Source organism: Liolophura sinensis, chromosome 9 (genome assembly GCF_032854445.1).
Source record: "Liolophura sinensis isolate JHLJ2023 chromosome 9, CUHK_Ljap_v2, whole genome shotgun sequence".
NCBI lineage: Eukaryota > Metazoa > Mollusca > Polyplacophora > Chitonida > Chitonidae > Liolophura > Liolophura sinensis.
Window position 1 is genome coordinate 21,882,225 of NC_088303.1, and position 15,881 is coordinate 21,898,105.

At 38.2% G+C, this 15,881-nt stretch overlaps 1 protein-coding gene across 1 annotated transcript; it reads left to right on the forward strand.

Moving 5' to 3' along the window:
- The first annotated feature begins 46 nt into the window (after window positions 1-46).
- LOC135474698 (peptidyl-prolyl cis-trans isomerase H-like) lies at window positions 47-15,622 on the forward strand. The gene is made up of 7 exons (XM_064754258.1): window positions 47-136; window positions 3,909-3,973; window positions 4,891-4,959; window positions 6,021-6,063; window positions 6,324-6,416; window positions 11,457-11,544; window positions 12,993-15,622. The coding sequence occupies exons 1-7, from the start codon at window positions 80-82 to the stop codon at window positions 13,100-13,102; spliced, it is 525 nt and encodes a 174-aa protein (XP_064610328.1). The 5' UTR covers window positions 47-79; the 3' UTR covers window positions 13,103-15,622.
- Window positions 15,623-15,881: the final 259 nt, after the last annotated feature.

Below are 15,881 nucleotides of genomic sequence, written 5' to 3' on the forward strand. Positions count from 1 at the left end.
CTGTATCCTGTGCATCATTTTATAAATAAACCGCCAGTGTCAACAACAACATACCGGTACTACACGTGTGTTTGGCAAAATGGTTTCAAACCCAAATAATCCCGTTGTTTTCTTTGACATAATGATAGGAAATACGGTAAGTGTAGCATTTCCTAATTTATGATGAAAGGAGCTATTTTTGAAAGCAGGTATTTCTCCCAATCCAGCAGTGTCCAATGGAAATAGAGTAGTACTCAATGCAGAGAGTGCCAATGCCAGCTTTTTTCGAGAACAAAACAATGAAATGTAGTATGATCGTGCTTTTAGACCGTTCAACAGACTTCACTGACTACGTTGAATATGAGGACTGCATTTATGAGCAAGGCAGGCAAACTCAAGCAAACTGATACCTGAAAACCAAAGAGAAATTCAAAGGGAAGAAAAACTACATGCATGTAACATGTCGGCCAGTCCTGGGGCTGGGTCATACATTAGTGCATTAGATGTTCTGTTTTAAAATTCTGACATCCTTGAGTCGATCCCCGCCTTTAAAAAAACATGGCGAGGATTTCAAACTCCCATCTCTAGATCTCACTCCCACTAATGACAATCTAACTCACATCCTCTGCTACCGCTTTGGTGTCCCAATTGTTAGAGCGTCTGCCTCAAAGTCAGGAAACCCTGGGATCAAATCTGGGTCAATCAAACAAAAGACTTGGACTTGCTGCTGGCTCGCGTGGCGCTCAGCACTGAGAGGTTAGAACAAGGAAACATGACTGGCTGGCTCGGTGTCAGTATAATGTGACTGGGTGTGGTATCATGTCTGGTATCTTTAGCATGATACTTCAGTGGTGGCAGCGCTTTGGCGGCATGGACGCCATATAAAACACAATATATATACACACACCAAATGACGACGACTCATCATATGACTGGAAAGTTTTTAAGTACGACATTAAACCCCAATCTTACATACATACACATCCTCTGCCGTTTTCTGTGTAATTTTCCAGTGGAATCTCGAATTCCATCTTCTTAATTTACTATTTTACTATCTAAAGTCTATCCTCTTGATCTGCTATATCCTCAGCAGTAAAACTATCGGTTTAAGCTGCATTGTGGTAACATTGACAGCTATAACTTGAGCGGTTTTGAGCACCTCGCCATAGACAGCCATTTTGAAGTGTCAAGGGACCTACTTGTGGCATGTTGTGGGATTGAAATGTAACTGAGTTTTGGCATTGAAATCCATCAGAAAACTATTATATTTCCATATTGTGATCTGTAAGCACATTTTCATTCTTTTTAATTCAACTCAAAGGGGCTTAAAACAGGACTTGCATTTTTAGTGCAGGTAAGTTTGGGTGTGGTCAGCTCAGACCTCATTGAAATCAGTTCCATTGGTTGGAGTTCAGAAATTTGCGGTAATATTTTCGAGAGATGGGGATGGACCGCAGAGTTTTAAAATAGCGCACTGAGTCAGTCTAGATGGACCAGTTCATACATGTACTAAACAATGACAGTGACTGCCGAGGGCCAACTTCGATGAGCTGTGGCCATCTGCAAGAGTATGAAAAAAACGACCCTGAGGCTTTGTTTTCACGTACCTTGACCTTTAATTTCTGCCATTAGACCTATGTCAGTATGTGTATAAATTGATTGTTAGTGTCACACAGATATATTCAAATACATGTATTTAATATTTCTATGTCAGTCCATTGTATTTATTTATATGACTGTTGCTTAACACCACACTCACTTATATATTGGCGATCATCACTAGGAGATTCAGAAACCCAAAGTGCCTGGCAAGAACAACTGAATTTAGCAAGTTACTGACACTTTCCCACATGTGACATGCAGATATGTACACCATATTGGTCAAAGACAAGTGGTCTTCCATGAACATTTATACCAGAATCAGTCATAAACTGCAGACAGGTTGGTTCAAGGTGTATACTTTGATTCGGAATTAATTATTTATTGCCTTACAATTTTGTTTGTGATAGCTTATCAGGAATCCTTATGGCATGTTATATATTTGATTTACTGGCAGAATGAATATGTTTTTCAATGTCAGAATGGGGTATAAAAATAAAACTAAAAAAAAAAAAATGTGGATTTTTCCAGCAATTTTTTGTGTTACACACATATTTGTGGCCAGCAGCCTGTGGATGGTCATGGGTTTCCCCTGAGCTATGCCTGGTTTCCTCCCACCACAATGCTGGCAGCAGTCATACAATGAAATATTCTTGAGTACAGCATAAAACACCAATCAAATGAATAAATAAACAAACATATTCATATGATTGGAAAGCCATGAAAATCACAAAAAATACCTCATTAATGTGGGATAAAATAAAAAGGTTGACTTTTAGTTTTGTTTCTTTTTCCGTTTTTGACGGTTTTCTTGTTGACTCGCCCGTGAACACACAATAAAATTGGTGTTGCCTAACATAGACTGGCCTTAGTGGTATTCAGTAATTGTGTCTGATAATGTCCAGCCTAACATAGCCTTGCCTTAGCAGTATTCAGTAATTGCGTCTGATAATGTCCAGCCTAACATAGACTGGCCTTAGTGATATTCAGTTATTGGGTCTAATAATGTCCAGCCTGTCCTAGCCATGCCTTAGTGGTATTCAGTAATTGGGTCTGATAATGTCCAGCCTAACATAGACTGGCCTTAGCGATATTAAGTAATTGGGTCTAATAATGTCCAGCCTGTCCTAGCCTTGCCTTAGTGGTATTCAGTAATTGGGTCTGATAATGTCCAGCCTAACATAGCCTGGCCTTAGTGGTATTCAGTAATTGGGTCTGATAATGTCCAGCCTAACATAGACTGGCCTTAGCGATATTCAGTTATTGGGTCTAATAATGTCCAGCCTTTCCTAGCCTTGCCTTAGTGGTATTCAGTAATTGGGTCTGATAATGTCCAGCCTAACATAGACTGGCCTTAGCGATATTCAGTAATTGGGTCTAATAATGTCCAGCCTGTCCTAGCCTTGCCTTAGTGGTATTCAGTAATTGGGTCTGATAATGTCCAGCCTGTCCTAGCCTTGCCTTAGTGGTATTCAGTAATCGGGTCTGATAATGTCCAGCCTGTCCTAGCCTTGCCTTGGTGGTATTCAGTAATTGGGTCTGATAATGTCCAGCCTGTCCTAGCCTTGCCTTAGTGGTATTCAGTAATTGGGTCTAATAATGTCCAGCCTGTCCTAGCCTTGCCTTAGTGGTATTCAGTAATTGGGTCTGATAATGTCCAGCCAGGGAGTTAAACTCTTTTGATATGCAGATACCAAATTCCATACAACTATGAAAATTTTTTTAAACTACTTTATATAATTCTGACGTGCTTAAAAGATTTATTTTGATTAATTCTCTGTAACTTAATTTAGTTTCGTAATGTTTGACAGAAATAGCCAAAAAAATATACAGCGGACGAATAGTACTCACACATTTTCTAATGTGTCAGGATGACTGAGATTATCTTAATACTAAATTATGTGGCTGTTAGCCTCTATGTGCTTTATTGGATTGGTAGGTACAGCTAGATAGCTGTACATTTGCCAGTTTACAAAGGTGAGAAAGGTCAGAACATTATTAAATAAATATAGTTTTCTAATTCTGTTAGCATTCAAAGCATTTGACAGGTCTGTGTGAGACCACTGTCCCTTATTTCTGATTTGAATCACACAGCAAAATATTTTATGTAAAACCTGATAGATTTGATCTAAATTGCTCAGCGGAGGCTGATATTATTGTGATGCTCGATATAAAGTTAAAAGAAGATTTTTCAATATTCTGAACCCAAAGAATCAAACACTACTTTGTTAACAGTGGATACACAACATTTAAACATGTTTTGGAAGGTGAGATACATGTCAAGTCAAAAGTCAAAATTTTTGCCAAGAAAGTCTTCCTTCTCTTTTCAGGATGCAGGGAGAATAAAGTTTGAATTGTTTGCAGACAAAGTCCCACAGACTGCTGAAAATTTCAGGTGATAAATTTGATAAAAACTTCAAGCATTGATTGCCAACTGAATTATGTAATAGGGAAGTTTCGAGTTGGAACTCTTTAGTCGGCTAAGGTAAAAACAGTCCTACTGTCTCATGTGACTTGTAAAAAATGTTATGCAGCCTTTGTTTACATTAATTTACTGATTGCGTGTCTTACCCTTTTCGAGAGGCACAAATGACTTCTTTCCTTTAGAAACTTCTCAAGTTCACAAATGTTTGGATTCTATAGTTTATCCATCATTCGTCTATTCTAAATGACTTTTAAAATTCTAAGACACTTTTTTCAGATGCTCATGTTATAGTAAATGTGATCAAAAATAGTTGCCTGATAGATAGTTCATCGATAGAAGACTTCGAACTGGAAATTCCCCAGTTGGAATTGTTTATTTGTACTGGAATCGTGTAAAGTGTTTATTTTCTCTTCATGTAAATTGTTGTTTGAGTGAAAACCTTTTGTGACAGTAGTCCGTTCAAGCTAAATATTATAAACCCAATGTTAATGATGTGTAGCTTATAAATCATTCATTCAGAACTGAGATACATGGAGGAATTCATAGATGGTAGTATTTAAGCTTTAACTTAAATTTATTTGTAGGGGGCCTCTGTGGCTCAGTTGGTTAGCATGTTAGCGCAGCATAATGACCAAGGAGCCTCTCACAAATGCCGTCGCTGTGAGTTCAAGTCCAGCTCCTGTTGACTTCCTCTCCGACCATACGTGAGAAGGTCTGCCGGCAACTTGCGGATGGTTGTGGGTTTCCCCCGGCCTCTGCCTGGTTTCCTTCCACCCCAATGCTGGCCGCCGTCGTATAAGTGAAATATTCTTGAGTAGGGCGTAAAACACCAATCAAATAAATAAATAAACAAATTTATTTGTAATTAGTTCTTCCAATGTTGGCAGGCAATTTTGCACGGGTGAATACAGAAGAGATGGAGTGCCCATAGGTTATAAGTCATCCTCATTTCACAGGTATGTTTATATGGCACAAACTGTCCATCAGCTCAAAAACAGTTCAGCTGTATTTCACTGCAGCAATTGGTTCAGAATGCTGTTGTGCAATCTTCAGGACAATTCTGGGTTTGTCAAAGTTAACAATAAATTAAGCTAATTTCTATATATTCTTGATATAAGTTGTTAGAAAAATAACAGGGTAAAACAACTACTACATGGTTTAATTCTTCACACATGTTTACCAGATTCAAGCATATTCTGAAGGCATTATTCTGTGTAATGTAAATGTAAAAATATTATACTTTTTATGAAGCTCTGAAATTGGCCAATCCAGCCATTGTAGTTGTGCCTCCAAAGTCTGATTATAAATGAGCATAAATAGCAATGAAAGCTGTTCTTGTTTATGTGAAAAGGTTGAGGAATTAGGGTGGTTGTACTTTCATGATTATATTGTGCAGATTTTTTCGGTAAACTTATGTGACCGTAACTTTTAATTTAGACATGAGATTAGTCGGGTATATTACCTGGCAAAGGGAGAAGACTTACTTCAGACATTTCAATTTCCTCCATTTATAAACAGGTCATTGTGTAAGTGAAAACCTCTGGAGTACACGATTCAGCAGCAGCCTGCTAAATCAATATACCTTTGTTAGGGCAAGGCATAAAACAGGCTGTATATATACATGTAAACAAAGCCTGTCAATAGTTCTAATTCTGTTTATCTTCGGTAAACAATCACACCGTGTTCATATTCAAAGAGCAGTTAGGTACTTTCACAGATTTCCAAAGGCCTTTTAAACATATGCTTTTATTAAAGTGTATATTTCTGACCTAGAAATCTCTGACATCATTTTGTATGTCCCATAAAGTACCCGTGTTTTGTTCTTTATTTTGCTGTGTGTCTTTGATATCTGTCCATTTTTGCTTCCTTACGTAATGGCATATGTGCTGAGTATTTAAAGAAGCAGCGGTGCATATACTTGTATCAGCTAAACTGACTGCTAAATTTCTTTTTAGATCTTTTTTCACATCTTTCAATTTTTTTTTACGTTTTCTTTCGTGTTTTCTTTTTTTTCCAGAGTCATCAAAGATTTTATGGTTCAAGGCGGGGACTTTGTTCATGTAATTTATCAACTGGTTTTCTTCTTACGATATGTTAATCTCAAACTTACCTCATTTGTAAAGATAGATATTTATGTGTTGTGGTAAAAGGATAACATTTTTGAGATATGGAACATCAGAGTAGAATAATAGCAGTTTATTTCCTCACGTTGCTTCTGTTTTATTTAACCAATATACTGTTTGTGCTTTTACACAGCCTGCCCTGGTTACAGTTTCCTGTTCATGGTTTTCACAAACAGTTTTATGTTAATTTCCTGCAGGGAGATGGCACAGGACTGAAGAGCATCTACGGAGACACATTTGCTGACGAGAACTTCTTGGTTAAACATTCAGGACCAGGTATATTATCGATGGTAAGCGAATTCAACATGTGCAAGATTTATGTGTTGTAATTCTGCAACCTTTTTGCCTGGTTCGCTAGGTGTTTATTGAAGCAAATTCTGAGGGTATTATTATGTGTAGTTTGATAAAATTATACTTTTTGTGAAGCCCTGAATTTAGCCCATTCAATCAATGTAGTTTGATTTGACTCCAAAATCAAATTAGGAAAATGCATAGATTGCTCTGAAAGTTGTTCTTTCTTATGTGAAAAGGTTGAGGAATTAGGGCTGTCTGATATGTTGTTGGGATAGGCACACACAAGGTTTATATAATACCCTACATCAGTGATTTTGCCTGTAACTTTGTAGTGAGTGGTCACTCGTTCTTCCTCATATAGCCTGACATTGAAGTTCCCTGGAAAACACTGTTCTGCCACTAAAGTCCAATATCATATACAGGCATCCATAGAAGTCGTCTGAACAAGCCAGTATTTGGTCTTGTCGATTGAACTCAATAAGTGGTTATATTTGTTCAATTTGAGGTTGTTTTTTGAAAAGTAATATTCAAACTTTTACATAAACTCAATTTTAACATATCCAAAGTTCCGCAAAGAAACCTGTTTGCATTGCGAGGTTTCTCCCTTTTACAGAAATCTTCATGACACTCTGCGTTGATTAGATTTTAAAAGGAAATTTTTGGAAGCAGAAGGGCCTAAGAAATCAAAGATGACACATACTAAGCTTCTTTGGTCTCTGCCAAATCGGTCCTCACGAATAATTTGCCCGACTTCGGCTTCGGCTCGTTCTGTTTTTGACAAAGCGTAGTGTGAGTGACTGCATGTGAGGGCACGCGGTCTGACTGGTTTCCTTCCCATGGCGTCAGGTGGTGCTAATATCTTCAGCTCCCTTGAAGGCAAGCATGCAGTTTGCCTCCAGGTTTCATTTTCGGGAGTCTGACGTTTGATAGATGGCTTATAGCAGTGAAATTAAAACTTTCTTTGCTATGGACATTTACCAGCGACATTGGTGTGTTATTTAAAGATCATTATAGTTAATACTCCTTCTCCGACTGTAAGTGGGAAGGTCTGGCAACAACCTGCAGATGGTAGTGGGATGGTGCGGATGGTCGTGGTTTCCCTCCCACCAAAATGCTTGCCGCCATTGTATAAGTGAAATATTCTTGAGTACGGCGTAAAATACCAATCAAATAAATAAATAAATAATACTCCATGTTGTAAATCACTATGTCATGTATGTGTGGGTCTCCTAATTTTCTCATTACCGATGGCTGCCAAATGATGACCAATTGCTCATTTGAGTTCAGTCATTCTAGACTGATGCTCTAGGTTGTGGGCTTCCTGAGCTGGTCTTCACACTTCACTGGACTGGTATCCTGAAATACATGTAACAGTAACTGCAGTGTGTGCCGATTATCAGTTTACAATATCAACAAGGCCAGCTCGAGTTCATATATAGGCAGTGATAATTACTTCAGTCAACGTACAAAAATATTCATTTTTGGTCTCTCAAACGATGGGTCAAAACAAAAACAAAAAAATTCAATTTCGCCCAGAAAGTGGCAGTTGGTATGTGGAAAAGTTAACCCCTGCATCTGACATATCAGGCACATGGAAAATATTGATGTGGCAGTTATAACTTACCAAAGATCAGAGGTTTAGTTCAGACACTTCCTTTTCCTCTCACCCCATCTCACCCACCACAAAGGAAGTACTTGTATTTTAAAGGCAAATCATTAAATCGCTGACAAACATATTGCACTGTACACAGAAATTTGGTGAATATGTATACGGCAGCTTTGGAAGACTTACACGTTTATGAAACAGAAGGCTAGTTTAAACTACAGATAACAGGTGTAAAGGTTTGCCTAATGCGGACTAATTGATTCCAGAAGATGGCAAAGCATATACTATAAGTCGTGTTGCCAGAAAAGATCGTTTAACTATTTCCATTTCAATGGAAAGGGTTATGAACACGAAATACATCCGGCATTTAGGGGAGAAACGACATTGGAGTGGTGTTTTCGTTTTTACCACGGTGCAAATAAAGAGAGTTTTATTGTACAGATATTTGGAAATCAGAAGGAAAAAACATCGGAGAATGCACATAGACCTAAGCCGTTGTGAAATCTATTAAATCTATCTTGCATGCACATGTTTTGCATTCACCAACATGACGTAAAGATGTAGTAATGAGAAAATTCTGGAATAGTAGTCTTGTGTTTTGAGTGCCGATAATAAGAGATAATCCATCTAAATAAGGCCTCCGCTCCATGCAGTAATCCACAGCATCGCCAGTAATCCCCCAGTTTATAGGAACACGGCATGATGTCGTCTCCGAACTCAAGAATATACTTACCACCAACAAATCAGAAAATATGTACAAGCATTTTATATCCACAAAACTGTTACTAAAAATGTACAACAGTTACCGAGACAAACGTTTGGAATGTATCAGGCTAACTTTAACGGCCATTTTTCGCCTTTGTCTTTAGCGATCCTTAAAATGCCAAAACTTTTGATGAATATTGCATTTATTAATTACGTGAAACTGTAAACCACAGATTATTAGTTTGGTAATCACAAAGATGGTTCGGATATTTTCCTATTTAGAAGAGTTCTGAACTTCAAACGCATCCCCTATATATAACAGCATGAGTACGGAAAGGCCGTTAATCCACCGGCGATAGTTGATATCTATAAATCGTTATTCAGTGTTATTTTTATCGTCAATTCGGACCTAAGAGTAATTTACCGTATAGATTTTTGGAATGAGAAAACCAACAACAGAAATGTTCAAAGAGAATTTCTTTATAAAACGTTGTGAAAGTTATTAAAACAATCTTGTATGCACATGGTTTGCGTTCACCAACATACAAGTAATGGGTATCGGTGTAGTAATAAGAAAAAATCTGAAATAAAGTCTTGTTTTGAGTACTGATAACAAGATATAATCCGTCTAAATAAGGCCTCCGCTGGCGGGGGTGGGGGGAAAACGCGATAACAACGCGAGAGTGTGTCGAGAGACACCCGATAGATACGCGATAGAAAACCCGATAACGGTTCCGTTTTGATGTGGACTGTACTGTATGCCTGAGAGTTGCATGTATATTGTGCTCAGCTGTTAGTAAGTCCCTCGGTCTGCCCTGTGGTACTTCCGGTCCATAACTCTGTGTCATTTTTTGCTGGATCTTTCTCATGGTCAAATTTGTTCAGCTCACCTGTACAAAGTAAAAGCGTTGCGTATATATTACCCCAAGCGTTGGTGTCCGTGTCCGGTAACAGATAAAGCAATGCTGAAGTATAAGTTGGGGGCTGATGCCTTTTAAACTAGTAAGGTTTTGCACACATATAGAGCGTAATAACTGAAGTGGGGAGCTCCACCGTTTATGCGCTGTGTGCATATTGATTACTTTAAATTACAAAATTCACAACAATATGTTACATTAATTTCAGTGGTGAGAAGTCAAAAAGTACAGCATTGTACTGAGCTGAGGTTGTGCATGCGTGTCAGAAATGACAAGAGGGGGCCTCTTCTGTCGCCTATGCTCTGTGTGCACATTAAAGGAGAAGAAAATTGAAATATCAGTCAAATAACATTGAAAAGAGTATGCATTTCCTCGCAGGTGTATGCCATTTAAAAACATTCTAATATGTACCTCAAGTTGATAAATTATATATAAAGTCCGCGCCAACATCCGCTGTGGGCGACTCCATTTTGCCTAAGAACTAGTCCTGAAGTCTTCTGTGTTAAGAGGAGAATTGCCGTCGGAAACCGCCGAAGTGCAGTTCGTACATTTCCGGTAGAACTCTTCTTCCCAGAAGCTAGCGAACAGTAGAGTTCGTTTTCCGCTTGACGATCGGGATGCCGGAATGTTGGACGTAGGTTCCGAGTTTACACGAACAAGCCGGCAGTTTGAATGACTCGCATTGCCTGAGAGGCAACACACCCCAGCATAAATTACAGGGTGATAAAGATGGAGGACGAGATGGACTCGGCGATTTATGCCAGCTTTGCCGTATTCAGGTTTTACGTGTATGGCGAGGAAAAATCGCAAAATTATGCAGCAGGCACCACCAGATAGAAAAAAATGTCCTCTTTTTCAGCCTATAGTGTCCTGTTTTTAAGTTTTTCTTCTCCTTTAATTACAGTAAATTGCAAAATTCACAATTTAAATCTGTTGTATTAATAGAGACCATGTTAAAGTAAATTTTCGATTACCCTACGAACTGAGCAGAAATTTTGCGGTCAGGTGTTACGAAATGTAAGTTGCTTTCCTGGACATGCATGGTAGTGTGGTATGATTGTTTGCATATTTCAAGAACTAGTTTTGATTTAGACATTTTTTCATGCCATACTGAGGAATATTTCACTTATACGGCAATGGCCAGCATTATGATGGGAAACTGGGCAGAGCCTGAGGGTATTTCTTGTGTACTTTATCTTTACTTGTTATATATATAAAAAACTACATCTGACAAGTACGTGTGACAGGACTTTAGGTTTAACATAACTGTTACTCCAAACGGCTCAAACCAGTATTGACGTACTGAGTGCTTGATTTTACCGGCAGCAAATATATCTGGAAGAGGTACATTGTGGCCATGTCATCTATCCTGGTTGTATCAGAGACAGACATCTGAAGACTGAAACAGAACTGAACAAAGCCTTACAAAACCATAGACTGGCTAAGGGTGATATACCTACAGCTTCCTTGGAAGAAAATCATTTTGAAATAGATACGTAAAACAGCGAGCAAGGCTGTTGGGTGAATGATTTTAACAGTTGTGTCTAATAAGGTGAATATAATTTGTCTGAGGCTATCTGACTGGAAGACAGTGATGCCAGGAATCAGTTTCGGGTATTGTAAAGGGCTTCAAGGTTTACTTTATCAAACCTTGTCTTTGTTAGTGTATTAGTAGTTCTACTGTATACTTTTCATTTTTACTTTTTTTCTGTTTGTGCAAAAAAAACACAGTTCACGATCTGGTGCATTGTGAATCAGTGATTTTATTTTCAACATTTCCTGAAATTTTTTTATTTTTCTCTTCCAAGGCAAATAGTGGAAAAGACACAAATGGTTGTCAGTTTTTCATAACTTGTGCAAAGTGTGACTTTTTGGACTCAAAACATGTAGCGTTTGGTAAGTAAATGAAAATATACCTGTACATATATTTTCCCTTTGTTGTAAGTGTGACAAGTTAACAATGTTTTAAACCTTAAACTACGTGTACTTGTTTGATCTCTTCAAAGTTTCTATATCTTTCTCATCCAGTGATCTGTCCGTCTGCTTGTCCACTCAATCGGTAATGTTAAGTCCACCTAAACTTTCTGTAATGGAATGTTTCTGTACATTGGACAGTACTGCTGTACATTGGACAGTGCTGCTGTACATTGGACAGTACTGCTGTACATCGGACAGTACTACTATGCATTGGACAGTACTACCCTAAAAGACCTAATATTTCACCCCCAAAAATGCAGTTTTAGAGCCAGTATTAAAATGTTATAAAACAGTGGTCTAGGAAGTAGGGTTCGGGGTTGGAGATGCAGAGGGTCCTGTGCCCCTGCACTTTCAAAAGTGGAGAAGCAGGGTAACATGTAAAAAGCTAACAATTTGAGTACATATTTTTGCAGTACGTTTCCTGGCTGTTTGCTTTTTTTTTTTTGTATGGAAAGTATTAAGGTAGATAAAGTGGGGATGTGATCCAGTAACTGAATTTGTGTCAAAATGTGCAGGACTTAACTACATCTTCATTTTTTTCCTTTCAAAATACGCTACACAGGATCCAAGAGCTTCCACAATTGAGATAGACCCCATCTCATGCACACACTTTTCATTTGCATTCTATGCTTTGGTATAATATCACATTATCCTACCTTCCAAACAAACCACAACCTTTCTAAGATCAATCGAGCTTTCGAAAAAAAAGGGTGCAACTTTGTCAAGAACAAAATTTTAGGTCATTTACAATGCATAATCTGTATTGGCCAGGCCTGCTGTGTCACTATGCCATATTTTTGGGATGTTTGAATGCTTCTGTCTATCTGCGTGTCAGAAAAGGTTTAGCGAGAGGGGGTGTCTCAATGTCTTAGACGTATTCTGACAAAATTAACATGGGAGAGATAGCGAAAATACGAGAAAATTGGAAATGAGACAACCTGAGTTCAATTTCTGACTAAATGTATCTGTCTGTTTGTTTGTCTGTCCATCGTCCATCTGTCTCTCTCTGTTCGTCCTTCCGTCCATTCGTCGATCACGTCTACCTTGTTAGTATATCTACCCTTCCTCATGTAGAGCATTATTTGTTGTTCAGTCAATTAATGGTCAATACTTTTCTTGCTCCTCTGTTGTTTTGTCTACTCTCATGAATGTACTGAATAAACATGGCTTACATGAAAATAACAGGTAAAATATAATTGATAGTTAAAAACTATACTACACTGTACTCAACGTTGTCTTGAATTTATAAAATGTTTCATTTTCTGCGTATTATACATTGTCTGCAATGTAACTGTCCGTTAACTAACCACGTGTATTTATATTTGAAGGACAGTGCATGTGATTTAAATTTTTGATGTTTTTTGCAGGTAAAGTGATAGATGGACACTTGGTGCTGAGGAAGATTGAAAATGTGCCAACTGGACATAACAACAAACCCAAAATGGCTGTCACTATTACACAGTGTGGGGAAATGTGATTGAAGACTTTGTTCTTGTGTTTTATTACGGATTTCCAGGAGAGAGAGATTGTCTGAGCATTAAGGAATATGATGAGAAACAGTATTCTCTTACTGAACGTCAGACTAAGTGTCTGGGTGAATTGCGAATATACTACGTACTAATATGAACAGTGTAGACTTTTCGTCCTGGAACACATACTAGATTCCTTGTGAGCATGCAACATTGTAAATGAAAATATCAACAATCACATGCTTTATTCCTTCATGCTTGGAATGATCATCATACATACAATATGTGTAACATGCAACATTGTAACCGAAAACATCATCATATTATTCATCCTTCATCCTAGAATTGGTTGTCTGCTAATCAGTCCTAATATCTTTGTGAGCATACAACGTTGCATTAGAGAACGTCAAGATAGTATTTATCCTTCATCCTAGAACTGATTGTCTGCTCACCAGTCCTAGTATCTTTGTGAGCATACAACGTTGTCACAGAGAACATCAACGTAGTATTCACCCTTCATCCTGGGACCGATTGTCTTCTCACCATTTTTTGGACATGTATTCAAATAGCTGTTCTCATGTTGATCTCACAGATTAAAGGAATTTCTAATGCCAAAATTCATCAAAAGATCACTGTTTGAGAACAACATGTTCACTCCCCATCTTTCAGCGGTTAGAATAGGGTGCAACAAGAATGATACGTACTCATTCAAGAATGAGCTGTGCTCTTTTTGCACATACACATCCACATCGTCCGACACGAGAACACTGCACTACTATGAATTCGAATAAGCTTGTGGTTATTTGTGAGCATACAACATTGTAACAGAAAACATAAACATACATGTGCATGTAGTATTCTGCCTTCATCATAGGACTAATCGCCTGCTTACCATTCCTAAATTCATTGTGAGCATAAAACATTGTAACAGAAAACCTCAACCCACATACATTCATCCGAGGACTGATTGCCTGCTCTCCATTTCTAAGTTAATTGTTAGCATACAACATTGTAACAGGAATCCTGAACATACAGACATTCATACTAAGACTAATTACCTGCTCTCCGTTCCTAAATTAATTGTGAGCCTACAACCTTGTAGCAGAAAACAACAGTGTATCATTTACTCACTGCTTAACATTTTATGCTTTTTTAACTGGGCAATGAGTTATTGCCAGGATACTTTTTTTTTAACGATTAGCTTATTAGTCAGACAGTAACCTGCCTTGTTTAACCTTTTTTTCTCAGATCACTTCAGTGAGTAATTGTTCTGGTTTACCTTTTTATTGGCTCACTCGACACTTTTTAATTGTTTCGACTAACATTTTTGTACAGCTCACTCATGAGTGAGTAATTGTCTTTGTTAACCTTTCGGTTCACCTCACTCATCAGTGATTAATTGTTCTGGTTAACCCTTTGGTTCAACTCACTCATCATTGAGTAATTGTTCTGGTTTACCTTTTGGTCCAGCTCACTCATCAGTGAGTAATTGTTCTGGTTAACCTTTTGGTTCAGCTCACTCATCTGTGAGTAATTGTTCTGGTTAACCTTTTGGTTCAGCTCACTCATCAGTGAGTAATTGTTCTGGTTAACCTTTCTGTTCAGCTCACTCATCAGTGAGTAATTGTTCTGGTTAACCTTTCGGTCCAGCGCACTCATCAGTGAGTAATTGTTCTGGTTAACCTTTCGGTCCAGCGCACTCATCAGTGAGTAATTGTTCTGGTTAACCTTTCGGTTCAGCTCACTCATCTGTGAGTAATTATTCTGGTTAACCTTTTGGTTCAGCTCACTCATCAGTGAGTAATTGTTCTGGTTAACCTTTCGGTTCAGCTCACTCATCAGTGAGTAATTGTTCTGGTTAACCTTTCGGTTCAGCTCACTCATCAGTGAGTAATTGTTCTGGTTAACCTTTCGGTTCAGCTCACTCATCAGGGAGTAATTGTTGTGGTTAACCTTTTTGATCGGCTCACACGTCAGTGAGTAACTACTCTTGCTTGACAGGTGAATTGAGTTGTCAGGTGAATTGGAGTGGTTTCGCGAGTAAAACGTGTGGTGCCTGAATGTAACTGTTCACGGGTACATACGTATCAGGAGTTGCTTAAACAATTTCCCCAAACTGTTTGCAAATGCCTTCTTTTTTACTGCACGCAATAATACTGTTCACATAAGACATTACCATACATTTTAAAGTTACTGCTCTTTCAAGATGGAATCTTGCCTTAAAGAAAACGAGAGCTTGTAATCTCAAGACATTCATTCTTTCATCTTTCAACGAATTTTATACATGAATCTTTGCACATTGGAAAACTGTTATGGACTATATCGGGGACATTTTGTGAATTATTGTGTAGGTTAATCCATGCAGATGAGCAGAAAAATCTGGACATGTCATGAACTTTAGCTGGGAACTTTTTTTTTTACATTTCCAGGAAATTCTTACCTTGACATAGAAAGATATTTTAATATTGAGCTCATAGAAATGCACTTGGGTAAGACCACTTGGGTGGTCCTGCACTGTGTTCTAATATTGGTAGAACACGTGCAAGACTTGTTTTAGCTGCACCACAGATTTAGGCATTACTATCCGTGGTGCAGCTAACAAGTCTTGCACGTGTTGATTCTGTGGTAGTGTTAATACTTCGCATTTAATTGAATTGTTGTCTTATTTTATGGCTTCTTGAGACAAATTATCATTATCCTGTTTTTTCACAAACTGCAATAGAGCAAGAAGGGCCTCCGAGGCCTAGGGTTAGCGTGCCAGAGTGCGGGACAGTGACCCATGAGCCT